General features: G+C 40.9%; 1 protein-coding gene and 1 long non-coding RNA gene across 3 annotated transcripts; one reads left to right on the top strand and one right to left on the bottom strand.

The window, feature by feature from the left end:
* Positions 1–1,657: 1,657 nt before the first annotated feature.
* LOC117760009 (ferric-chelate reductase 1) lies at positions 1,658–14,221 on the bottom strand. 2 transcript variants are annotated; one of them, XM_034582664.1, is made up of 13 exons: positions 5,615–5,793; positions 4,827–5,019; positions 4,517–4,665; positions 4,305–4,396; positions 3,967–4,192; positions 3,810–3,863; positions 3,676–3,717; positions 3,177–3,260; positions 2,954–3,042; positions 2,812–2,870; positions 2,031–2,192; positions 1,909–1,925; positions 1,658–1,768 (listed from the first exon to the last, which is right to left on the bottom strand). In XM_034582664.1, the coding sequence occupies exons 2-13, from the start codon at positions 5,017–5,019 to the stop codon at positions 1,661–1,663; spliced, it is 1,275 nt and encodes a 424-aa protein (XP_034438555.1). In that variant the 5' UTR covers positions 5,615–5,793; the 3' UTR covers positions 1,658–1,660. The 2 variants fall into 2 exon arrangements, with proteins under 2 accessions (XP_034438555.1, XP_034438556.1); XM_034582665.1 differs by lacking the exons at positions 4,517–4,665; positions 4,827–5,019; positions 5,615–5,793 and adding exons at positions 13,705–13,853; positions 14,016–14,221.
* On the top strand, positions 13,076–13,355 carry LOC117760017. Its single transcript, XR_004613600.1, has 2 exons — positions 13,076–13,152; positions 13,262–13,355. It is a non-coding gene; the product is annotated as an uncharacterized LOC117760017 (long non-coding RNA).
* Positions 14,222–24,936: the final 10,715 nt, after the last annotated feature.

Here is a 24,936-nt window from a genome sequence, read left to right as displayed (position 1 = left end):
TATTGTGCTCAGACATTACATTCAGCAGCAGGATGAGTCATCAGCCTGAAGGTGGGCATAGGTTAAACTTTCATATTTAAAAAGAATCATAAAAAAAAAAGATTTACAAATCACGTCCAGGCAGTAACACGACTGTGTGCAAAGATCTATTGCTTTTAAAATACACACTAACGCCGACAACAACTCTGATTTACCAGTGAACTCTTTTTCATTGCAGTGGGTCCAGAACAAGGACTGAAGTGAGATAGAAGATTACAGTTCTAGTTTTCTTTCTTATATCTTAGATATTGTCTTCATGAACCCAGGTCAAGTTCCTGCTTTTCTACATGACATTGAGCTTTGTGTTGAGACAAACTTTTCTACAGTAATTAACAGATAGCTGTGTAAAACTGTGGATCTACTTTCCCCAGGAAGTATTTTACTTACACGTGATTTAAATTTAACATACCACCCCCCCACCCACCCACCCAATGCAGACACAGATATAAATTAGCAGTGATGTTGAAGGGGTTGAACAGACGGGTTACTGGCAGATTTAAGCACATCATACTATTACTTCCTACGTCTTGTCACACAAACCCCTTGATTAGCCAAGCCTCTACAACCATACTTGTTCAGTGTTTAATTGCAGCGTCGTCCGTTTACAGCTACCTTACTGGAACCCATTACCTGCATGTGTGCTTCCGCACAGGCATAGAAAAAGTCTAATTACGCTCGTCTGTGCATTCATTATTATTATTGTTATTATTTTTATATCATGGCTTGATTGAATTTCCTATTGTGACGCATTCTTTGAAACTTGGAAAAACTCTCAACACTAGGTCCACTGTGTGAAACGCTGCCCACCCCCCAAATTTCCAATTGCCCCCTCGATCTGAGCAGTCTAGATCTGGGCCTGGTCTCTGCCATGTTTCAGTTCACCGTACTGCAAGAAGGGTCACCCTCCCCTGTTGCTGCCACCATGTCCTCGTGGACCTCCTGGGTTATAAGCCTGAAATAGCTGAGGTCATGAATTTATCAATAACATGTCATATAAGTGCTGATAATATAGATAGATAGATAGATAGATAGATAGATAGATAGATAGATGTACTTTATTGATCCTTTTATCGAGAAATTATTACATTACAGCAGCATGTCAAGGGCATTACACATACAAAATACAACAAAAGAGACAAGCGTGTAAAATTGTAGTAGTTTTTTGCAAAGGTAAAGTTAGGAAAATGACTATGAATATAAGATGTGCAGTAAAATCTCCCTCATAAGAACTGGCTGGATGATGTTGAACGCATTGGAAAAATCTAAGAATGTGATCAATAATATGAGAATATGTAATAAATAAGAAAACCCTATAAGTTATTTATAAATGTGCTGCATTTTCAACTCAAGAGGAACCACCCATGAAAACAGTTTCACATGATCAATATTCATTTTTATGACCTTTTCAAAAGCCAACATTTGTATTTTTAGTAGAAAACCTACAAATTTGTGACAAAATAGATATAAAATATATAAAACAGAGAGTTTATTAAACTTGTTTACTGTTCCCCAATTTTATATTCTTAACTTCTTGGTAACTTCTTACCAAAACATATTCCTTGTATGTGTAGACCTAATATAATTAGATTCAGATTTTCGAGTATATCTGGGAGCTTTCTTTCTAACACGTAGCTATCCCAACCATGATAGCTACAGTGAAGGAAATGGTTCCAACGACGATGACCACCGGAACAACCATAACGTTCACCATAGCTGCACAGATGTCCCACTGAAATCAAGAGATACAATGGTTCAAAACAGACACGAGTATTTTCAACATAATGTCCAATCTCCCATGATAGTTGGCACGACAACACAAAATGTTCAAATCGAAACATGCGATATTGCCACAATGTGCCAGGATCTCACCTCTTCATGTTGTTCCCCTGTAACAGAAAACAGAAACAATAGATTGATTTTTTTTTTTAAATCGATACCGTAATTCCTGCATGGTATTAGATACAAACAGTGTTATACTTCAAGTCACTCACATTTTTCAAGTTTCTTCAGTATTGTTTTTCTGAATATGATAGCCCAGACAACGAACAGGGAAATCCACACTGTGTATGTGATCAACACTCTCAGAGGCCAAGACTCCATCCTGGTCTGCCCACAGCCGTCAAGCTTCAAAACACCAACATACATGATGGCAACTGTGTGTAAAAAAATAAAATCAGTGACAAAAATAAAAATCTGTGCAAAAAACAGGCAATGGCACCTTTCTGAAGAGCTGTGACATTGTTTAGCCGGTCTCTCGACATGTTGAGGTAGATTACGCGTGTGTCTGGGAAATATAAGGCCGCAGCCAGCAGCAGGTTAGCTTTTCATTAGCATCGAGACTGGATCATCCAGCCATCTTAATTTTCATTTGTTTGAAAATGTAAGCTTGCAGTTCTACAGGTATTTGTGTATTGGAATATTTCTTGGTCTGGATCAGTAATAAATAAGATATATAGCATTAATTTGTTTTAAAGGTGCTGGCAGGTGAAACCATAGACTGTATGTAAAGATGGACGATATGACAGCCCCACACAAGTGAAGCCAAAGCGTCTCACTAACTCCCCCTGGTGGATAGCTGCAGTGTAGGTCATTAACCCTGCCTCCTCCATGTTAGCAGATTGGACACAGTCCAAACTTAAAAGATATCAAAGTGGTATCAATCTTCTCATCTAACTCCTGGCCAGAACACAGGTAAGCACATTTTCCAAAATGTCACCATATTGCCACGTGGAGCAAAATTCATAAAGTTTAGAATCAGATGAATTTCCTTACTTGTAAAAATCACCTGGAGTAGAGAACACACTGTCACAGCAATGTCACATTTCCCCTTTCTTCAACAGAAGAAACAAATAGTAAGTGTTCACCTAAGGATCAAGTCAAAGAAGGAAAAAGGAAGAAGAGATCTTGAACTTACTGTAGGTCACATATTAATGGCAGGGAGGCGATTATGAGCTCTATTAAGTTTATCACTGTCACCACACACACAAGAGCTGCGAGAGTGACCTAAATACACACACACACACACACACACACACACACACACAGAAAAGGAGAAAGACAGACAGTAAACAAAACCTTACAAGAGTTCAGACCGAAATGTGAATAATAGATATTGTGCTCCAGTAATTATTACTCACATCATAGTAATCCCCAACAAAAATCAAGACCAAGGCCGCTATTTCAAGTACTGCACAAAACACACTGCTCGATATGTTAAACCACTGCAAGAGAGATAACATTTAACACATAACATTTGTACTCATCTTCATAAACCTCAATTATTAGTGCTCATTTATTTTCTGTTTGTAATGGCACAGATACACAAGCACAGGATACTGAGCATTAAAATGCCTATAGCATGTTGGTTTACAATACTTCTTGGATGGGTATTTACGAGAAGAAAAAAAAATGCACATCTGCGGTTTTGCAAATTCCAAAAATATGCACTACACAACATTTACTAAAAAATGTAATAGTATTTATGATTGGCATTTTCTTCTGCAAAAGTCATGCAATATGTTAGTTAGTGGTGTAGTCCACCATCTTGCCATGTCTGTGATTCAATCTACGACCTGAAGATGTAGGATGAGGAGACTGAGAAGCAGTAACTATGACAACAAAAGCTCTGAAGCTTACCTTAGCTATAGCAAGACAGATGTAGTCGAGGAGGGTGACCATCTGAAGAGAAAAAACGACGAGGGAGCGGTTCAAGTACTGTCTGATTGGATAATTGCGTAACTATAAACTGAGTGACTTTATAAAGATCATACCATTATCAATATCGCAACCAAACAGTTGGTGCACATCAACATAATACATCCTTCCTGGAGAAAAAAGAGGAACAATGAGCTGTTTTGGAACAGAAATCTGCTTGTTGCACTGGATGTTAATGCTTGTAAGGTTAAGACTTAAACAGCTCATACGTGCCTCACGAGTCAGTGAGTGTTGAGAGCTTGCATTATTATTTGTTGTAGTAGTCATCTTTGTAGTAATTGTTCCAGTAGTTGACTCTGTGGTACTTGTAGTAATTGTTCCAGTAGTTGACTCTGTGGTACTTGTAGCAGGACTTGGCTGTGGAGTACTCGACTCGACAAAAGTGACATTCACATCCACTTGGTCCCAGAATGTTTCAAAACGCTGAACAAATGTGGCTCTGAAACAAATCGAACAAATCAAAATCCTTCTGTAAGTAAAACTGAGCTGCTCAATTTTGAACTTAGATATTTTTGAACTCGGTCAAATGGTACAAATACATAAAAAGTAACCTGAAAGCGATGTCAAGATCAGCTCCCTGCGCTGTCCAGTTAACTTTGATCAAACTCTGTCTTTGATTGTTTACTTGAGTAACAGACGAGTTCTGAGGAGTGTTGTAAAAGTAAAGCAAACGTCAGAGAAAGCATCGAAGGTTTAGACCAGGATTTCACACTTTAAGTGCATTGACTGCCTCTGATAATAATGAAATTATATATTTACTTACTGCTGACCCATTGCATGTCATGAGTGCAGTCTTACTCGGTTCAAGTATTATAAATTTGCCAACAGGCACTCCTTCGTCCACCTTCCCTCTCTCCCGGGCCTCCAACATAAATCCCCGGAATTGTGTGGATTGCTTGCTTTTAAGAATAACTGAAAAATAATTAATAGTATTAATCCTGGTGAAGGCAGAGGAACAGAAAGTCAAGACAGAGGTAGTAATAACCTTTGCTGAATCAAGGTATTGACCACTGCAGCAAAGATTCATAGTGATAAACAAGCAACAGGATAAAGGGGAGTGACAGTCTCTGTACCTGTAATTGGCTCGTCATTGTTGCCTTGTTCGTACTGTATCTCAAAGGGTGGTTCAGTGGTCTGAGGAGAAACTAGTGTCCCACTGTCCACATGCTCGGGTAACATTGACCCGCACGACTGTGGGAAGGGACGACTTGCAAACCCGAGCACCATGGTGATGAAGTTAAGGCCGATCAAAATGCACAACCACATCTGTAAGAGAATTGGTAAATATCACAAATCAAGAGGGAACATCTTTATTTAGCCTTCCTCATTAACATACAGTCACTGAAGATCTACTTCCTGAATATGAAATACTGCCACAGTGATAAAATAAAAAACAAGCTATTTAACACTTATTATTATTCATTATATTATTATTATCAATAATACTAATGATATTTATATTATTATACATTTGATGTTTTATTGATTCAATTATTCAATTCATTAACATTTATTTGCATGGCGCCTTAAATCAGAGCATATTATGTAAAGGCACTTAACATATAGTAAGGTCGAGACCTGAAAAATGACTTAAATACTATTAAGTATTAATTATTGCTTTGTTTATTCTGGGAGAAGTCCACTCCTCATCCAAATGACTCTCACTTCCTGAATCAGTTAAGTTAAGAAACGTGTGTATTTTGGAAAAGTTTGAAATTTAAACTTAAGTAGACCTACAAGCAAATAGCAAGCATTCTCCAAGACTAATTCATTCAAATTCAAACATGGAATCACGGCACAGTGAGACTTCAACTGCAAATGACTAAATACACAATGATGATAACAAGTTTTTTCCTCTTACCTTAAAATGAAGTGTTTGTACACAACATCCAGTGTCATCAAACCACGGGTTGAGATGTCAAACTACAACCTCGGACTCTCAGTGACAACAAGGAAGAATTTATGTTTATGTCTCTTCAAGGAAAACAGAAAGAAAGGTCTTTGCTGAGAGGAGTCCTCCTGCAGAGCATTTAAGTATGTTGGGTGTTTTATAAAGAAGCGCCGGACTGAATGAGGAAATCAGAGAGGGCGGGGACAAAATACTGGTTTATTGCCTTATCTCTGATCAGAGCTGGTGTGTTGTTTTTGCTGGTTGCCCAACAGGAGTTTCGTTATTCGCTAGTTCTCATGACATTCCATTTCCTGAGTCCTGTTTCAACAAGCAGATTTGATAGCAGATAATATGATATGATGGGACTTTGAGCAGGAAAGTTATTATCATAGCACAGGAAATCTGTACGTCCGATACCAACACACACTCAGAGTCCACAGTCCACAGTCCATTACATTACATTACATTACATTACATTTCATTTAGCTGACGCTTTTATCCAAAGTGACTTACAAGTGCATTCAACCATGAGGGTACAAACCCACAACAAGAATCAAGAAAGTAAAATTTTCTTCAAGAAAGCCAAACTACAAAGTGCTATAAGTAAGTGCCATTTGAGTGCTGCTAAATTTTTAGCACGGTACGCAAGTACCAATGTTTTGAAACGGATGCGGGCAGCCACTGGTAACCAGTGAAGAGCCTGGACTAGAACCTGCTCCGCCTTCTGAGTGAGAAGGGGGCGGATTCTCCTGACGTTGTGCAGCTTGTATTTACAGGAAGGTGTTGTTGCAGTAATGTTGGCAGGAAGGGAGAGTTGACAGTCGATTGGCAAGAAGAAGTCAGTTAGTGTCGCTGCAAATTTCGGTAGAATTTCAGGTTAACGACTGTTCACAGTTATCTGCAGGCAGCACAGAAAGCTGCGAGGAACTGCCGGAAATTGACGTGGGGTTCCAGTTTTGGGCAGTTTTACAAGCCTGAGAAGCTTGGCAGGTGACCCCCTTGCTCCTAGGTCTATGGGGGGGGGGCGTTCACATGTAAATGACAAAACTGTGATCTTTCCAAATGCAAATCGGGATAGTTTCATTCAGTGGTGCAGAGGTTACACCTTTTTCTAAAAGGACTAAGTCCCTTTTAAGAAAATCTCTCCTATAAATACATCAGGCTTAGTATAATTATAGAATCATAAATTGTAGCTTGAATAGATTTGCCTTATATAAGTAAGTATGCTATAATGAGTGTAGTCAGTGATACAATTTTCAGGGTACATCTGATGATACATCTAAGAGATGTCTTAAATAAGTAGTTGTTCCTGTTGATATAATCCAATATGCACTGCTGATGGCACCACGCACAAAACAGATCCAACTCAGCGATGCCAGTAGAAAGAAAAAAACTGTTCCCTATTGAATATTTCAAATCAAATCAACTGTCAATTCAAAATAAATCAATTTTATAATCAATAAGATAAATACTGCTTCCCAAACATATATTTTGATATAAGTAAGAAATGCTGTTTTTCCACTGGAACAGTTCAATGAATCAATGTTTGATGTAATTAAGTTCTATTCTACACAAATCTACGTATGAAATAACAGAAATGTGAGGATTAAATAGACTTTTAACATACCAGCATATTTGTATCACAACAGGGGTGTTTAATGAAGCACTAACATAATCACAATATATGTAATCCAAAAACAAGATTTAGCCATAAAAGGATACATTATATGAAATTTGCCCCAAAAAGTAAATAGATGAAAACCTATAATTCTAATAAAAAAGTATTCGCACTGTGAGGATATTTGCTACAGTGGCTTCACTTCCACTGTGAATGATATTTTTAGTATCCCGTGACACACAAAACGTATTAAAGTTGCATCCCATACAAACTATATGTTAAGACAAATGTTTAACACTGATACACACATTTATTAATAAACCATGAAAGTCAGATTTAGATTTTGATTACAGCTTTTTACAAACAGCAACAAATAAGTAGATTTGCCCAAATGCACACTTTTTAATGCTTTAAAAAAATGCTACAAAACATTATGCTTGGTCAGTAACTAGTACAGTGATCCGTGTGAGATGAGGTTTTGCATTCTGACCTGCGGCTCCTCGACTGGACTTTTCCGACTGAACATTTCCTGCAGCATTGACTTCAGATGGCTCCTGAACTTCACACCAACAAACGCATAAAAGACAGGGTTGAGGCAGCAGTGGGAGAAAGCAATGAGCCGACACACATGGAACGCATAATCGAGCTGGATGCTGACTTCACAGTCGTCAAACGGTGGGACCAAGTTTTCATCCAGGGTCCTCAGAAATATCACCACGTTGTACGGCACCCAGCCGATGAAGAATACTGCCACGATGCAATTAGTGAGATATAAACTACATAAAATGCAGTGATCAGCTTACCTAGACTAAACAATGGCAGCTACTGTATAGACCAGGCGTCGGCAACCTTTTTGACAAGTGCCAATGTAAAATTTTCTTGTGAATTAGTGTGCCATATCAACATTTTTTTATATTAAGTTTTATTATTGAACCACATTATTTCCAACAGACGTGTCATTTTATTCCATCCATATTGGCTATATATATAACACTTTAAAGAAACATGTTTATCTCATTATGATTGCAATAATAAGTTTGTCATTAACCCCACCAACCACACTCATATTCAGAATTGCAAAAACTTGCTTCAAAGACTTTGAGAGAGTTGGCTTCTCATACCTGGACACTGCACGTTTCATCGATTCTCCCTTGTCTGCCTGATCTTTGAAACTTCTTTCGTGCCTTGTCTCAAAGTGGCGCTTAACACTGGACGTTCGCTGGACGCACACAACATTTTCAAAACATAACGTGCACACAGCACGGTCCTTATGAAAAACAAAGCCACAGTCTTCTGCACATGAGGGCTGAAATGCCTGTGTCTTCGTTTTTTTAGCTAGCGGGCATGCCATCACCAACACACCTGAACGGCTGCACTTCACGGAGATCATGTGGGGAAATGCTTCTTATTATTTAATAAATGGTAATGGTAAATGGTTTTGTATTTATATAGCGCTTTTCTAGTCTTGATGACCACTCAAAGCTCTTCACAGTACAGTTTTACATTCACCCATTCACACACACATTCATACAGTGCATCTATTAGCAGCACTTTGTTGTTCTATGAGGGGCAATTCGGGGTTCAGCATCTTGCCCAAGGACACTTCGGCATGCAGATGGGGACCGAACTGCCGACCTTCAGGTTGGAGGACGACCGCTCTACCCCTCAGCCACAGCCGCCCTAATAGCGATTGGCATCCAGCCTATGGTGCATTACTGGCACCTAGTGGCTGGGAGGTGTTAACATCAATCAGGCTAAATAATACAGGCTGCGTGACGGCAAAACCTTTGAACATTTCTTTATTAAGAAATCGCCTGCGTGCCAATGATTATGGCGCCGCGTGCCAAGCCTTAGGTTGCCACGTGGTATATTATGAATATATTAGCAATATAATTTTGCTCCACGTGGAGCAAAATTCATAAAGTTTAGAATCAGATGACACACGCGCACACACGCCAGAGCTTGTGTTTATGCAGAACAATAAAACCACACTGGGAACGGTGCCAAAAACACCTGGAGAATCAACACAGTAAAACTAATTGGAACTCACCACAATTACACACTACAATTTCACAATACCGAAATGTGACTATAGATATTGTGCTACAGTAATTATTACTCACATCATAGTAATCCCCAACAAAACAACATACATGAGTATCCCCCTTTCCCAGCTCCCAAGAAGAACCAGCAACAAACAATAAACATAACAATATAATAAATAATAACAATAAACATAACAATACAAAACAATACAAATATCTAATAAAAAATATAAAAAGAGTGGGAAATCTGCTGTACTGACAGCTGATAGCTATTCATGTCGACAAAAATAAACATTAATGATGTGCAATTCTCGTGCGAGCAGCCGCCTGGCTGTTCACACAGGAAGCGCATTTCTCCGCGCCGGTTCGGGGGGAAATGACCACCAGCTGAGTTTCACTTGGGGTATAAATATAATGCTAATAACTAATACCTACTTTAAGCTTTAAAAAAGTAATATATGTCTTACAGTTTGACTTACAAACTGTGTGTGTGTGTGTGCAGGAGAGGGGGCTCTGCGGCTGATCTTCACGGACAAGATGTTGGACAGAGACTTCACGCTGCTCTCTGAATATGGAATCCAGCATCTGTCCGTGATCAAGATGGCGTTGAAGGTTCCTGGAGGACTGACGGCATGACAGAGACGACGTCCTCCCATACCACCACTGTGCTGCTTCACGAAGCTACTTCCTGTTTACAAATGTCGAACCTTTATTCCAATAAACCTTTTAGCGATGTTCCCAAGTTGCCTTGAAATATGTTTGAAAAGTTGCCGTTGCACGAAATAAAACCGTGTGCTCTCTGTCTCATCTTTGATCAGTGTGTGGGTATTACGAGGTTAAAGTGAAGCCTCAAGACTCTTTAACAGGGCATCAAATACTGGTAAAAAAATTTTTTTAACAATAACTTTACTTTACATCTAAAAGGAACAGGTAATTTGACTGAAGGCTCTAACATGGATCCCTGCAAAGCCTCTATCGACCTCCATCAACAAAACAGGGAATAATAATTATTCTATTGCACCAAATCAGTTCCTATGGGATTTTATTTCTTTTTAGATGAACGTAACAATACAAAATAGTCTACACATGAGAGAAAACAAACATATGTACGGGTTAACTGTATGTGTACATGTATGATCCACAGATGAGACATCACGGTGAACAAGTGTCACGGTTATTTTTATAATTCTTTCTCATTGCACATTAAAATATCGAATCTAAAAATGATCAACTTTGTAACAGTCTATTCATTTGATTCTTGAATTAATTTGTAAATAAATGCATTAATGCATGTGTTTTTCTCAATTTTTTCTGAATTAATGAAATGATTTACCATTTCCTTGTCACTTGTGCTCCTCCATGGAACTCAGTGTGTCACTTTACACGATCATTTCATTCCCCCACCCTTCTGCATGGAACGAATCCAAGGTGTGTCTCAGACAAAATAGCTTTCAGTTCCTGGACTATTTTTAGAGCCGTTTGTTTTTTTTAAACTAATATTCAGTTTCCTTGTAAGAAACTTGTGAGACTTGTACAGCCGCTGTTCATTTGGTTGCGTGCGTGTGTGCGTGCGTATTTGTTTCTCATGCGTACATGAACATTTTGAAAGTGCAACACTAAAGCTGCAGAAGTATCTCAAGTCTCATTTCTCTATTTCTAAAGTCTCATGTGTCGTTTTATCCAAAATAAAAAAACAACAAACACACATATTCAGTATTTCTTCTAGAGCCTGACTGATATGGATATTTGGGGTGTCCATGCCACTACTACTTAAAAATTAATGAATTTAATTTTCATGTGCATTGACGTTTAATTTTACCTGCAGATCATGGTTTTCTCCCATTTACAAAATTTCACATTATATGCTTACCATAATACTGATGAGTATGTTTATCTCAGGAAGAGCCATACTGATTATTAGGGGTTGTGCAGACACTGATATTAAGTAGTAAAAATATACAGATACTACCAATACCGAAAAATAACTCAATAAAAAGAAAACACAATACAACCAAATAGAGTAGAGAACACAATGTCACAGCAATGTCAAAGAAGGAAGAGATGTTGAACTTACAGTACGTCACATATTAATGGCAGGGAGGCGATTAACACACACACAATTCAGGTTCTTGGAAAGAAACCAGAGCTTGTGTTTATGCAGAACAATAAAACCACACTGGGAACGGTGACAAAAACACCTGGAGAATCAACACAGTAAAACTAATTGGAACTCACCACAATTACACACTGCAATTTCACAATACCGAAATGTGAATATAGATTGTGCTCCAGTAATTATTACTCACATCATAGTAATCCCCAACAAAAATCAAGACCAAGGCCGCTATTTCAACTACTGCACAAAACACACTGCTCGATATGTTAAACCACTGCAAGAGAGATAACATTTAACACATAACATTTGTACTCATCTTCATAAACCTCAATTATTAGTGCTCATTTATTTTCTGTTTGTAATGGTACAGATACACAAGCACAGGATACTGAGCATTAAAATGCCTATAGCATGTTGGTTTACAATACTTCTTGGATGGGTATTGTTACGACCCCGCCCAGGAGAAAACCCAGTCGCAACATGATACATGAGTATGCCCCTTTCCCAAGAAGAACCAGCAACAAACAATTTACAGCCCGTTTATGTTTATTAACTCTTTTGCTTCAGGGTGGGCTAACAGCAAAACAATAAACGAAAACAACCCTAAGGCGAACAACCTATACTTCCCTACTCAAATTAAAGAAACAAAAAGACATGGTACTGACCTAACTCCTCAACCAAAAAGAGGAGAAAACATGGCTTAAATAAAAATGCTACCCACCCCTACCAAAACCGGGCTGGTACACAAATAACAGTTTTTACAACGCTTCACAAGGTGATTCCGGCTGGAGGTCTGGCTGGCAGTGGCAAAAGGAGAGACCGCAGGAGCTGGGGGAAGCCGTACTCTTATCCTTCAAGCTTGGAGGCTGGAACCAATCAGCTCCCTGGAAACACACCTACCCACTCAGTCACTCATCCACTCGTGGAGCCAGACACACCTGAAACACATCACACCAAAGCATCACAGCAGAGAGGGAGAGAGAGAGAGGGAGAGAGAGAGAGAGAGAGAGGGAGGGAGGGAGGGAGAGAGAGAGGGAGGGAGAGAGAGATCCACACCACAGGCACAGTAGATAACAGCACGTTCACCAAAGAACACAACCTCAGGGTTGTAACAGTATTTACGAGAAGAAAAAAAATGCACATCTGCGGTTTTGCAAATTCCAAAAATATGCACTACACAACATTTACTAAAACATTTAATAGTATTTATGATTGGCATTTTCTTCTGCAAAAGTCATGCAATATGTTAGTTAGTGGTGTAGTCCACCATCTTGCCATGTCTGTGATTCAATCTACGACCTGAAGATGTAGGATGAGGAGACTGAGAAGCAGTAACTATGACAACAAAAGCTCTGAAGCTTACCTTAGCTATAGCAAGTCAGATGTAGTCGAGGAGGGTGACCATCTGAAGAGAAAAACGACGAGGGAGCAGTTCAAGTACTGTCTGATTGGATAATTGCGTAACTATAAACTGAGTGAGTTTATAAAGATCCTACCATTATCAATATCTCAACCAAACAGTTGGTGCAGATCAACATAATACATCCTTCCTGGAGAAAAAAGAGGAACAATGAGCTGTTTTGGAACAGAAATCTGCTTGTTGCACTGGATGTTAATGCTTGTAAGGTTAAGACTTAAACAGCTCATACGTGCCTCACGAGTCAGTGAGTGTTGAGAGCCTGCATCATTATTTGTTGTAGTAGTCATCTTTGTAGTAATTGTTCCAGTAGTTGACTCTGTGGTGCTTGTAGTAATTGTTCCAGTAGTTGACTCTGTGGTACTTGTAGTAATTGTTCCAGTAGTTGACTCTGTGGTGCTTGTAGTAATTGTTCCAGTAGTTGACTCTGTGGTACTTGTAGCAGGACTTGGCTGTGGAGTACTCGACTCACTACTTGCAAAAGTGACATTCACATCCACTTGGTCCCAGAATGTTTCAAAACGCTGAACAAATGTGGCTCTGAAACAAATCGAACAAATCAAAATCCTTCTGTAAGTAAAACTGAGCGGCTCAATTTTGAACTTAGATATTTTTGAACTCGGTCAAATGGTACAAATACATAAAAAGTAACCTGAAAGCGATGTCAAGATCAGCTCCCTGCGCTGTCCAGTTAACTTTGATCAAACTCTGTTTTTGATTGTTTACTTGAGTAACAGACGAGTTCTGAGGAGTGTTGTAAAAGTAAAGCAAACGTCAGAGAAAGCATCGAAGGTTTAGACCAGGATTTCACACTTTAAGTGCATTGACTGCCTCTGATAATAATGAAATTACATATTTACTTACTGCTGACCCATTGCATGTCATGAGTTCAGTCCTATTCGAATCAAGTATTATAAATTTGCCAACAGGCACTCCTTCGTCCACCTTCCCTCTCTCCCGGGCCTCCAACATAAATCCCCGGAATTGTGTGGATTGCTTGCTTTTAAGAATAACTGAAAAATAATTAATAGTATTAATCCTGGTGAAGGCAGAAGAACAGAAAGTCAAGACAGAGGTAGTAATAACCTTTGCTGAATCAAGGTATTGACCACTGCATCAAAGATTCATGGTGATAAACAAGCAACCAGGATAAAGGGGAGTGACAGTCTCTGTACCTGTAATTGGCTCGTCATTGTTGCCTTGTTCGTACTGTATCTCAAAGGGTGGTTCAGTGGTCTGAGGAGAAACTAGTGTCCCACTGTCCACATGCTCGGGTAACATTGACCCGCACGACTGTGGGAAGGGACGACTTGCAAACCCGAGCACCATGGTGATGAAGTTAAGGCCGATCAAAATGCACAACCACATCTGTAAGAGAATTGGTAAATATCACAAATCAAGAGGGAACATCTTTATTTAGCCTTCCTCATTAACATACAGTCACTGAAGATCTACTTCCTGAATATGAAATACTGCCACAGTGATAAAATAAAAAATAAGCTATTTAACACTTATTATTATTCATTATATTATTATTATCAATAATACTAATGATATTTATATTATTATACATTTGATGTTTTATTGATTCAATTATTCAATTCATTAACATTTATTTGCATGGCGCCTTAAATCAGAGCATATTATGTAAAGGCACTTAACATATAGTAAGGTCGAGACCTGAAAAATGACTTAAATACTATTAATTATTAATTATTGCTTTGTTTATTCTGGGAGAAGTCCACTCCTCATCCAAATGACTCTCACTTCCTGAATCAGTTAAGTTAAGAAACGTGTGTATTTTGGAAAAGTTTGAAATTTAAACTTAAGTAGACCTACAAGCAAATAGCAAGCATTCTCCAAGACTAATTCATTCAAATTCAAACATGGAATCACGGCACAGTGAGACTTCAACTGCAAATGACTAAATACACAATGATGATAACAAGTTTTTTCTTCTTACCTTAAAATGGTTGAGATGTCAAACTACAACCTCGGACTCTCAGTGACAACAAGGAAGAATTTATGCTTATGTCTCTTCAAGGAAAACAGAAAGAAAGGTCTTTGCTGAGAGGAGTCCTCCTGCAGAGCATTTAAGTATGTTGGGTGTTTTATAAAGAAGTGCACCTCGCTGGACTGAATGGGGAAATCAGAGAAGGTGTGTACAAAATACCGGTTTATCGTCTTATCTCTGATCAGAGCTGGTGTGTTGTTTTTGCTGGTTGCCCAACAGGAGTTTCATTATTCGCTAGTTCTCATGACATTCCATATCCTGAGTCCTGTTTCAACAAGCAGATTTGATAGCAGATATTGTTGTGGGTACAAACCCACAACAACAAGAATCAAGAAAGTACAATTTTCTTCAAGAAAGCCAAACTACAAAGTAAGTGCCATTTAAGTGCTGCTAAATTTTTAGCACGGTACGCAAGTACCAATGTTTTGAAACGGATGCGGGCAGCCACTGGTAACCAGTGACGAGCCTGGACTAGAACCTGCTCCGCCTTCTGAGTGAGAAGGGGGCGGATTCTCCTGACGTTGTGCAGCATGTATTTACAGCAGTGGTTCTCAAACTTTTTCTGTCATGCCCCACTTTGGAGCTAGAATATTTTTCATGCCCCACCCGCTCCCCTGCCCCAACAAAATGCTGACAAAATGGGCCAAGTTTAACATGTGTATTTACATAACATACACATGAACATTAAATTCACATTACTTTCAGGAATTTCTGATGTGCAAATAAAAAACCTTTTTCAAACAACTTTTTGTGACATTTGTCGCTTTTTTCAAAAAATAGTGCAATAACTTTGCTGAAATTCAACTTAATTGAAGTACTTTTGGTGACATGTATCACTACATTCCTCCATCAGTCTGTACTTTTTCAAAAATAGAGAAAAAATAAATTCAATTATAATCACTTTGTTACAAAGATGATAAAGCTCAACCAAAAAGAACTCATGCATGTGACTGGGGTGTAATGTTTCTAAGTGTCTTCTTAATTTGTTGGGTCTCATAGAGTTTTCACACCTAAAATACACACGGGTCTCTCCTCATGTCCTCCTTCATTCACTGTGAACCCAAGAGCAAGATAGGCTTCATCGTACTTTCTTTTCAACTTGGTTTTTGAACACTGTGTCTTGTTTGTCCCTGACCGGCTGCTTCACGTGAACGAGCTCTGATCTCACTGTGCGTGTCTTGTGGAGACTGTAATCCGTGGCATACAATACACTGTACTTTAACTTGTTCTCATACCTAACCTTTTTCATATTACAGCCTACCTCCCTTAGCTTTATTCAACATCACACATATGTAATGGGGTCAATCCTTAATAAAAAGCTTTAGCTAAAACAGGATAGTTTTAGCAGTGTTACTTTACCAGTTATGCTTACATGTCATTGTAGGTATAAAATCACAGCTCTAATTAACCTGACAGGACGGCGATGCCTATAGGATGAGGGGAGTCGGCGAAGTTTATTTAGGGACCCCGTAGTCGCTCTCTCTCTCTCTCTCTCTGCACTGCCGGTCCTGTGAGGAAGTGTAGCGTGGGCGCAGCAGGTGTGGACGCCAATTGTTTGTTGCGAGCCCAGCGTACAGCTGTGTGTGTGTGTGTGTGTGTGTGTGTGTGCGTGTGCGCGCCCGTGTGTGTGAGAGACGGCATCAGCGTCGCCATACAGGCACGCTGTAATAATCTCCAGTCAGCGTGTACACACAAACTAATGGGAACGATACTTTACTTGTCATCAAGACAATAAGGACGGCGTGGGTCTCTGCTTTATTTTAATGAATTGAAGGGCTGCCTTCAGGCAGAATATTTACGGTCACTGTTTTTTCCCACATTTAGATTTCATTTAGATTATTTGGCCTTGTTTAGATTTAGTTTCTTTCTGATTAATTGGTTTGATTTCTGGTTTCTTTGTTCATTTTATTTTGTTCTTTGTTCTATGGGTAATGTGCAATATGGTTGACGGGTACTGTGCAATCCTGGTTTAATGGCTTGAATATTGTTGAGTTATTGGCTCCGTAAACTAGAGGCCCTCTTCTGTTATTTCAGTGTATAATATCGCTTGCAGTGATAATCCACTGGTGCAATTACACCAGTATTGGGATTCTTAAAGTGTGCTGTGTTTATTTTATTCGTGATATTTTAGCTTTGTTAAATTGGGTCTGGAGCCTTTAACTTCTCTCTTGTTAATCTGTTATTTATATCAAGTATAGGCCAGTACTCCCTACATTGCACATTATCCTGTGCTGTTTGATCAGTCTTTTTAAATCCTTTGTCCAACTTGAATAAATTGTCTATTTCTGGAATCATCAGCCTCCCGTCCCGTTTATTCTGGATATATGTGGTGAACCCGATTGGCATTCAACTGTCGCACTAAACTTTTGACCACTACACATACATGAATGCACTGTGCTCATAAAGAAACTGTGACCTACGCCTTAGAAAGAATTCAAGCAGCTGCCCCAGGTTCTGAAGGGCAGATAGGAAAGGCGTTGTTTTGTCTGGAAAATGCGCATGCTTACACACACAGAACATACAACCGTTAAAGCAGGAACACAATGTTCCTCACTCCAATGAACAACAACACTGTATAAACACAGAGTCAAGGCTTGTTTTTAAAACACAAAACCAAACACTGTCAGAATGTGAAGATTTGCCCAGCAACCGTCAAAGGAGGGGCAAAACTGGGAGCGGCTCCTCATCATTCGCAGATTCCAGTGCCAAGAGGCTGGGACCACGCCTGCGCACCAGCTAGGGAGAGCCAAGTCTAAACCACGGCGACTCCCCCTCGTTATTGACCAATGAAGTTGTACCTACTATTATGAGTATTGCACCCGCCGTCCGTTCGGCGCGACTCTTGACTACCCCGTGCTACTAGATGGCCGAGGCTGTGCATTGAGTGCCCATAGCTATGCTGTACCTTTTCATTGCTTCTAAATAAATACTTGTTGAACCAAACCGAGACCGGCTCTTTTCATATCTCGGGACAAAAGAACACGACAGTCTCTCTGAGCGAGTGAGTGGGGGCGGGGCCACACAGTTTGAGAATCACTGATTTACAGGAACGTGTTGTTGCAGTAATGTTGGCAGGAAGGGAGAGTTGACAGTCGATTGGCACACCCAGCACTGCATTAAAAAAAGAAGAATTCAGAAGAAGTCAATTAGTGTCGCTGCAAATTTCGGTGGAATTTCAGGTTAACGACTGTTCACAGGAGTCTGCAGGCAGCACAGAAAGCTGCCAGGAACTGCCGGGAATTGATGTGGGGTTCCAGTTTTGGGCAGTCTTACAAGCCTGAGAAGCTTGGCAGTTGAGCCCCCTGCTCCTAGGTCTATGGGGGGGGGGGGCGTTCACATGTAAATGACCAAATTGTGATCTTTACAAATGCAAATCGGGATAGTTTCACTCAGTGGTGCAGAGGTTACACCTTTTTCTAAAAGGACTAAGTCCCTTTTAAGAAAATCTCTCCTATAAATACATCAGGCTTAGTATAATTATAGAATCATAAATTGTAGCTTGAATAGATTTGCCTTATATAAGTGTCGAGGCAAAATGATGAACTTTGCCTAAAAAACTTCAAGTCCCATAATGCACCACCAGCAGGCCAGTGCAGGCTGCTCATTATGACTTGAGTTGGAACACCTGCGGATGGAAGGACTCTCAGCAAACGTCTCAGCAGAGAGAGAGAGAGGCAGGAGAGAGGATTCAGCTCATGGTACAGCCAAAGAAGCCACTGGTACTGTAGCAAGACCTTTATTTTGATGATTTAATATTGGAAGCGCTGCTATCGTCATGAATGTTAGGGTGTCTTGTTTGACAAATTGTGAAATAAGAACCAGCAGCACACAGCACACAGGCACAGCATACAGGCACAGCATACAGGCTGCATGCATATAAGTTTGGCTTTTTGTTTAAGTGTACTTAGTTATTTGTTCAATTTATATAGGTGTTTGAATACTGTTTACATTCATTCATTTACGTACACTGTAAAAACATATTTACTTTATTTATTAGATTGAAGTTGTTTGAAAAATATTTGTATAACTTCTTGTTCTTTTTGTGTTTTTGAAGGTTTTCAACCTGATGAACCAACCAGCAAACAACTAACAAATAAGGAAAAATAAATAGAGCTGTATTGGAAAGAGTTGTCCCGTGTGTCCTTTGGGGTTCTTGTACCAGGCCATTGCAAGTTGGGCAGGAGTTGAAGGAAAAAAAACCTAGGAACTTGACACTTGAAAACCATGCGAAGCAGCCTGGACCTGAGGATAAACGGCTTCAGACATCCAGAGACAAGCTGTTGACGCAGAGGAGATCAAAATGGCAGAGGATGCTCTGGGGAAGACGGTCAAGCAGCTCAAAAGAGAGAGGACCACTGCAAAAAGCAACTTCACCCCACAGGCCAACTTCATTACCAGAGGGGTAAGCAGCATGCTTGAAGCAGAGCTAAAGGGGGAGTTCACTAAACTCTGAGACTGTTTGAGACAACTGCTTGATGCCAATGATGACTACAGGATTGGACTGCTGGCTGAGATTAAAAAGCCAGAGGAGGAGGAGGAGGAAGAAGCAGTGCTTGAAAAGCAGCAAGAGGGCGACATTGAGAGGACAGAAAATGAAGCTGAAACAAAGTTTGAAGAAGTAAAAGATATTGTCCGGACGAACCTGTGGTCAAGATACGGCAAAAATGAACTCAAAACTGCAATAATAGAAGCTGAAAATGCCTGTGATCAAGCAAATACTGTAGTTATTGAAAGTACTAATTTGGAGTGCTATGAAGTGCACCTGACCCTCTTGGAGAAGCGGATAAAGGAGCTCACCACAGTGATGTCAGCTTGGGAGTGATGGATCCCTGCGTTATTAAAGGATGAGCTAGATAACAGAGGCAAGGATCTGAGAACAGCTAGCAACAGGCTTGAACATAAAAGAGCTGAATTCGTCACTGCACGAAGGATTGCAGAACAAATGCTAGCCACAGAAGTTTCAGGAGGTTGGAGGGGAAGGGCACTGCCCACACCAGCAACACCAATCGTGAAGATCAAGCCAACCACTCTGCCCATCTTCAATGGCTGCAAAAGAGAATATCACAGAATGGAGGAAAGACTGGGAGAGCCTACAACGGCAAGGAGAGCCAACTGGATCAGCTGAAGTCAAGAAAATTCAGCTCCTGGACAGTGTGGAGGACAAGATTTCAAAGGACTTTCAACATACAACACTGCTGAAGATATATTCAGAGTCATGGAGAACAGGTATGGCAACAAGTCAACTATCGCCATAGAAATCCTTGAGGAGCTGGAGAAGATACCACATGTGAGGGGGAACCAGCCAAGGAGAGTCATTGACCTCATACAGTCTGTGGAGAAGGCCCTAGCAGATCTCACAGAGCTGGGAAACTCTGGAGCCATAAAGAACCCACTGGTAATTAAATCGATTGAGAGCAAGTTACCTGACTTTATTAAAAGAGACTGGATAAAGTTTATGGTCAACCCTGCAAATGATGTCACTTCAGACAACCACTTTGACATGCTCTTAAAATTCCTAAAAAACCAGGAGGAAATCCTTGAGAGGCTGGAACAGCTAAGGATTGTGGAGAAGACGGAGAAATCAGACCGTCCAGAAAAGAAATATGAGAGGAGATATGCTTCAACAAGAACCACAAAGAAAGGAGAGCTGGAAGATGTGTGTTGTGTGTGGTGATAGTGGACACAATAACAACATTTTCTTCTGTAGGAAGTTCAAAGGGCTGACGCTACCGGAAAAGAAATCTGCCTTAAAAAAGCTGGGAGCGTGCAGAAAATGTCTTGGATGCCACGATGACGACGGATATTGCAGAGACACCTTCCTATGCAGGAATAAAGACTGTAAAAAGGGAGGAGACACCCCAGACCACCATTACTTTCTCTGCCCAAAAGGAGAACTGAAAAGGGGTGAGGAAGAAAAGAGTGGAAAAGGCAGCAGAGGTAAAAGCAAGCTAACAGAGGGACAAGAGGAGTTCTTGTCTGAACTCTCCCCAGAACTAGCAGAATGGTGCAAAAAAGCTTTCACCAACAAAACCGCAGTTACAAACAACGCTAAAGACCAGTCAGAGCTTTTGGAGAAAAGGGGGCTGTCTGAACTTCCTGTCATCATGATGCTGATGGAGGTCACCGCAAATGCAGGGCAGAAGATTGGGACTCTGGTTGACCTTGCATCTGACACAAACTACATTACCCATAAGGCTGCTGACAGGCTGAAGTTACGAAGTGAGAAGATAACCTTAGTTGTGCACGGGGTTGGTGGAATGACCATGAAGGTGAACACTGAAAGATATGTCCTCAAAGTCAGAGTCAAAACTCCTCAAGAAACAGAGAGGGCACATGAACTTGTCTGCTACGGCTTGGATGAAATTGCCAAAGTGCACAACGTAATTGAACCTGATAAGTTGCAGAAATTCTTCCCAGAGGTCAAGCTTGAGGAATTGAGAAGGCCAGAAGAAGTTGAACTCCTCATTAGCCACCGAGAGGGAAGGCTCGCTCCGCAGAGGGTGAGAGTTGTAGGAGATCTTGTCTTGTGGGAAAGTCCATTGGGGAAGACAGTGGGCGGAGCACACCCCAACTTGTTTGAGGAAGTAGAACTGACCGCACACAAGTCCAAAACACACTTTGCTCGCTCCATGAGGACAGCTGCTGCCAAGTATGAGGAAATCCTCAGGAGTTCAACAACTGAGGCAGCCCAGTTACAACAGGCTCAGGCCAAGTTTACAGCTGCTGGTAACCGTGACTTCCTGGAGTGGTGGCGGTGGGAAAGCATCGGAGCTGCATGTAAACCAAGATGTGGAGGATGTCGATGCGGAAACTGCCAACCAGGAGGAAAAGAAATGACCTTGGCAGAGGAGAGGGAGCTTGAGATCATAAAAGGAGGCCTCACCTACATCAGAGAGGATGCTCACACAACATCTCCACACTGGGATGCAAAATATCCATGGACTGTAGATCCCACCTCTCTCCCCAACAACAAAGCTGCAGTGCAGGCCACGTTCTTGAGGACCGAGAGGCAACTGAAGAGGGAGCCAGAGTGGCAAGTTGCATATGCAACCCAAGTCCATGAGATGGTTGAACGAGGGGCAGCCATAAAACTCACTGAAGACATCATGAACAAGTGGAAAGGACCAGTGTGGTACGTAAGCCATCTGGTGGCGCCTAACCCTCATTCAGTGACAACTCCAGTGAGAATTGTATGGAATAGCAGCCAGAAATTCAAAGGTGTAAGCATGAATGATCTTCTTCTAAAGGGACCAGATGTTCTCAACCCTATCAGAGCTGTTCTGCTGAGGTTCAGAGGGGGTGTGCATGCAGCTTTAGGGGACATCAGGAAAATGTACAACTCAGTATGGTTAGAGGAGCGTGAGATGCATCTGCACAGATTTCTTTGGAGGGACAGTCCAGATGAAGAGATAATTGAATATGCCATCACAAGAGTCAACATCGGGGACAAGCCAGCCGGCTGCATTGCACAGGTAGCTATGCGGTTAACAGCAAGCCTGCCCATGTTTGCTCACTTCGAGGATGAACAGCGAGTCCTTGAAGAGGACAGTTATGTGGATGACCTCTTAACCTCCCACAATGACCTGCAGAAGCTGGAAAAAATCACAGCAGGAGTTGAGGAGATTTTGAGAGCTGGAGGATTCTTTCTCAAACCTTGGGTTCGGTCAGGGCAAAGTGGGAGGCAAGGCACTGAAGCAGAAGTACTGGAAAAGGAAGTGAAACAAAGTAAAACCTTTATTCTTCCAAATCAAATGAGAGATGAAGACCACAAAGCCCTGGGCATTGGGTACCAAGTGGAAGAAGACAAACTCTACATGATGACATCAATTAACTTTTCCAAAAGGAAAAAGAAGATGAGAGGTGGCAAGGATCTTCTCAAACAGGAGGTGAGACCTGAGACACCTAACCCACTGACTAGGAGGGAACTCCTAAGCCAAGTAGCTGGACTGTACGACTCAGTTGGCTTAGTTACACCTGCCAAACAGAAAGGGGCGATCCTTGTTAGGAAAGCGTTCCAGGAAGGTGGAGGTGGTAAACTGACCCACGAAACCTGGGATAAACCTCTCTCAGAAGGCCTCAGAGAAGAAGCCATTCAGCTTTTTGAAGAGTATGTGCAGCTTGGACAGAATAGATTCCAAAGAAGCCTCACACCAGCTGACTGGGAAGGTAAACCATGGGGGATCACATTCTCAGACGGAAGTGACAAAACCTATGGAGCTGTGATGTATGTGAGGTGGGAGACAAGTCAAGGAACTGAAGTCCAATTTGTTGAATCAAAAGCCAAGCTTACACCGCTGGATCAAAAGGGAGAAGCAGTCAAAGCTGAGATCTGTGGAGCTGTCTTCGCGGCCAGGATAAGGAAGTATTTTGAAAAGCATGGAAGAATGGAGATCGAGAGATGGTTTCATCTAGTTGACAGTCAAACAGTTCTGGGGGCCATTCAAAGAGAAAGCTATGGTTACCAGACCTTCTTCGCAAAAAAAGAGTGGGCGAGATCCAGAAGGCTGGACTGGTGCAAGACTGGTGGTGGATACCGGGAGATCTGAACATTGCTGACATCATTACAAGAGGCGGCACTCCTGAAGATCTAAAGGAGAATTCCACATGGCAGAATGGACCGGACTTCCTGAAGTGGCCAATGGAGGAGTGGCCTATAAAGTCTGCTGGAGAGGTTGCAGCTCATGCCAGGGAGAGTGTAAACAAACTTCAGAGGAAGGCATTCGCAGCTGTATTGACAAGAGCTCAAGCTAAAATAGGCCAGAAAAAGGAAAACTTGCAGGCCCCGCAGGAGAGCCAAAAAAGTGAAATTCAAGAGGAAAAACTGCATCAAACCCAACTCTTCTTCTTCCAAGAAGGAAACCTGCTGGCTGGGTAATCAAAAATCTTGTGGAAGTGAGGAAGTTCAGTAGCTTGTCCAAACTGGTCAAGGTCATCGGCTGGGTGTGGCGAGCTGCACATAAATGGCTGGAGAAGAAGGGCCAGCCCAGAGGTCAATACAAGTTGGCTAGAGTGGTCAGTGTCAACGCTGATAGGAAAGGCATCGTAAGGGATGTACATGTGAGAACCTTTCCCAGCTACCCCGTCCCAGTCACGAAGCAGAGGAGAGATCAAGGAAGCAACCAAGAGGCTCTTAACAAAAATCCCTGCAACAATTCTGCATAGGGATGTCAGACGCCTAGTCATCCTACTACTGATTGAAGAACAACCAGAGGCTTGAAGGACTGGTGTGACCTCCCTGGGTTTAAAAAAAACCAGGAGCTCAAGTGGGAGGGGTCGAGGCAAAATGATGAACTTTGCCTAAAAAACTTCAAGTCCCGTAATGCACCACATGTAAATGTTCACATGTAAATGACAAAATTGTGATCTTTACAAATGCAAATCGGGATAGTTTCACTCAGTGGTGCAGAGGTTACACCTTTTTCTAAAAGGACTAAGTCCCTTTTAAGAAAATCTCTCCTATAAATACATCAGGCTTAGTATAATTATAGAATCATAAATTGTAGCTTGAATAGATTTGCCTTATATAAGTGTCGAGGCAAAATGATGAACTTTGCCTAAAAAACTTCAAGTCCCATAATGCACCACCAGCAGGCCAGTGCAGGCTGCTCATTATGACTTGAGTTGGAACACCTGCGGATGGAAGGACTCTCAGCAAACGTCTCAGCAGAGAGAGAGAGAGAGGCAGGAGAGAGGATTCAGCTCATGGTACAGCCAAAGAAGCCACTGGTACTGTAGCAAGACCTTTATTTTTGATGATTTAATATTGGAAGCGCTGCTATCGTCATGAATGTTAGGGTGTCTTGTTTGACGAATTGTGAAATAAGAACCAGCAGCACACAGCACACAGGCACAGCATACAGGCTGCATGCATATAAGTTTGGCTTTTTGTTTAAGTGTACTTAGTTATTTGTTCAATTTATATAGGTGTTTGAATACTGTTTACATTCATTCATTTACGTACACTGTAAAAACATATTTACTTTATTTATTGGATTGAAGTTATTTGAAAAATATTTGTATAACTTCTTGTTCTTTTTGTGTTTTGAAGGTTTTCAACCTGATGAACCAACCAGCAAACAACT

This window comes from Hippoglossus hippoglossus, chromosome 4 (genome assembly GCF_009819705.1).
Source record: "Hippoglossus hippoglossus isolate fHipHip1 chromosome 4, fHipHip1.pri, whole genome shotgun sequence".
Lineage (NCBI taxonomy): Eukaryota > Metazoa > Chordata > Actinopteri > Pleuronectiformes > Pleuronectidae > Hippoglossus > Hippoglossus hippoglossus.
This window is presented reverse-complemented; position numbering and strand designations above follow the sequence as displayed.

Excerpts from the sequence above, each read along its gene's own strand:
- LOC117760009 (XM_034582665.1), bottom strand. The coding sequence starts at position 14,208 with ATGTGGTTGTGCATTTTGATCGGCCTTAACTTCATCACCATGGTGCTC. Across the intron at positions 3,864-3,966 it reads AACACTCACTGACTCGTGAG|GAAGGATGTATTATGTTGAT; the intron begins GCACGTATGAGC and ends TTTTTTCTCCAG. Across the intron at positions 3,043-3,176 it reads TTGTTGGGGATTACTATGAT|GTCACTCTCGCAGCTCTTGT; the intron begins GTGAGTAATAAT and ends GTGTGTATTTAG.